Source organism: Gigantopelta aegis, chromosome 3 (assembly GCF_016097555.1).
Source record: "Gigantopelta aegis isolate Gae_Host chromosome 3, Gae_host_genome, whole genome shotgun sequence".
In the NCBI taxonomy this organism is placed as follows: Eukaryota; Metazoa; Mollusca; class Gastropoda; order Neomphalida; family Peltospiridae; genus Gigantopelta; species Gigantopelta aegis.
This window is the reverse complement of record NC_054701.1, coordinates 80,715,238-80,716,507: the sequence shown is the minus strand read 5'-3', so window position 1 is coordinate 80,716,507 and position 1,270 is coordinate 80,715,238. Positions and strand designations below refer to the sequence as shown.

Sequence of the window (1,270 nt, the reverse complement as noted above, 5' to 3'; positions counted from 1 at the left end):
GAACGAACTATGTATAGCGAATTAACTGTTAAAACGAACCAATTTTGTGGTCCCAAATAGTTAATTCCAGTGTAAATAAGTGTTTACATAACGAACAGTGAATACCGGAAGCATTACGTATCAAATCAATCAGTGTAAAACGCTGCAAAGCCGTGGGATCGACCGCACGACCGCACTAAAACAACAGCCTAAATAACTTTTGTTTGTCTGGACTTGGGAACAGGTATCAATTAAGGGATTAAGTCACTAATTATACCGGAACCGTTACGTATCAAACCAATCAGTGTTAACGGACAGCTGAGCGGATTAACCAGTATAACACTGGCTTTTTTGCCCCCGAACACTACCTCGAAAATCCAGCCGATGGACCAGGGAATAATCGCAAACGTAAAAGTGAACTATCGACGAGAGATGATGAGTGACATCATCAAGGCATTCGACAGTCAACAGGAGCACTCAGTTTCCATCTTGACGGCAATCAACACAGCCCATCGTGCTTGGCGTCACGTGACCTCATCGTGTATCGTGAACTGTTTTGCAAAGGGTGGGTTCAAAAGTGCTGCGTGTTCTGAGAGTTCTGACGACGAAGACGACAACACCCCGTTAGCAAATCTACAGACAGTGTGGAATGAACTAGTGAGAGCCATGCCAGTGCCAGATGGTGTCACTCTGGAAGATTATCTCACTGCAGACGAGCAAGTTGTAATCACCGAACAGCTGACAGATGACGACATCGTTTCAGAGATTATCGGAAAACGAGACGGCCACAGTGATTCTGAACCAGAGGACGATACACAGGAGCCACCCGAACAGCCAACGCCCACAGCAGTTGAAACGCACAAGGCACTCGAGACAGTCAGACTGTTTTTTCACAGCAAAGGAGATATTCGATTGCCAGTATTTGACAGCATTGCGGACATTGACTCGGCATTAGAAGTTATGCGTCCAACGCTAAGTAAACAAACCACGATTAGTGATTACGTGACGAAACGTGATTAGGTACATGTAATTCACTAAACTTTTTTGATGTGATCTTTCAGTAATGTTTTGTTGTATTTATTGATTGTAATAAATGATATATTTTTTATAAATGTCTTATAATCACCAAGGCATTTTTTATTTTTTTTACTATTATATTGAGTTCAAAATTCAAAATTGCCGACTTTCGGAATAAAAATTACAAACTTCTGCAAATGTGTACAACGAACTACTGTTATAACGAACCAATGAAGCTGGTCCCTTGCAGTTTGTTATAAGCGTACTTTACTGT

General features: G+C 41.5%; 1 protein-coding gene across 1 annotated transcript; it reads left to right on the top strand.

Annotated features, from left to right (window-relative positions):
* The first annotated feature begins 411 nt into the window (after positions 1–411).
* On the top strand, positions 412–999 carry LOC121368876. Its single transcript, XM_041493633.1, has one exon. It carries the CDS (start codon positions 412–414, stop codon positions 997–999), a length of 588 nt encoding a protein of 195 aa, XP_041349567.1.
* Positions 1,000–1,270: the final 271 nt, after the last annotated feature.

Coding starts and splice junctions, on each gene's coding strand:
- LOC121368876 (XM_041493633.1), top strand. CDS start 412: ATGATGAGTGACATCATCAAGGCATTCGACAGTCAACAGGAGCACTCA.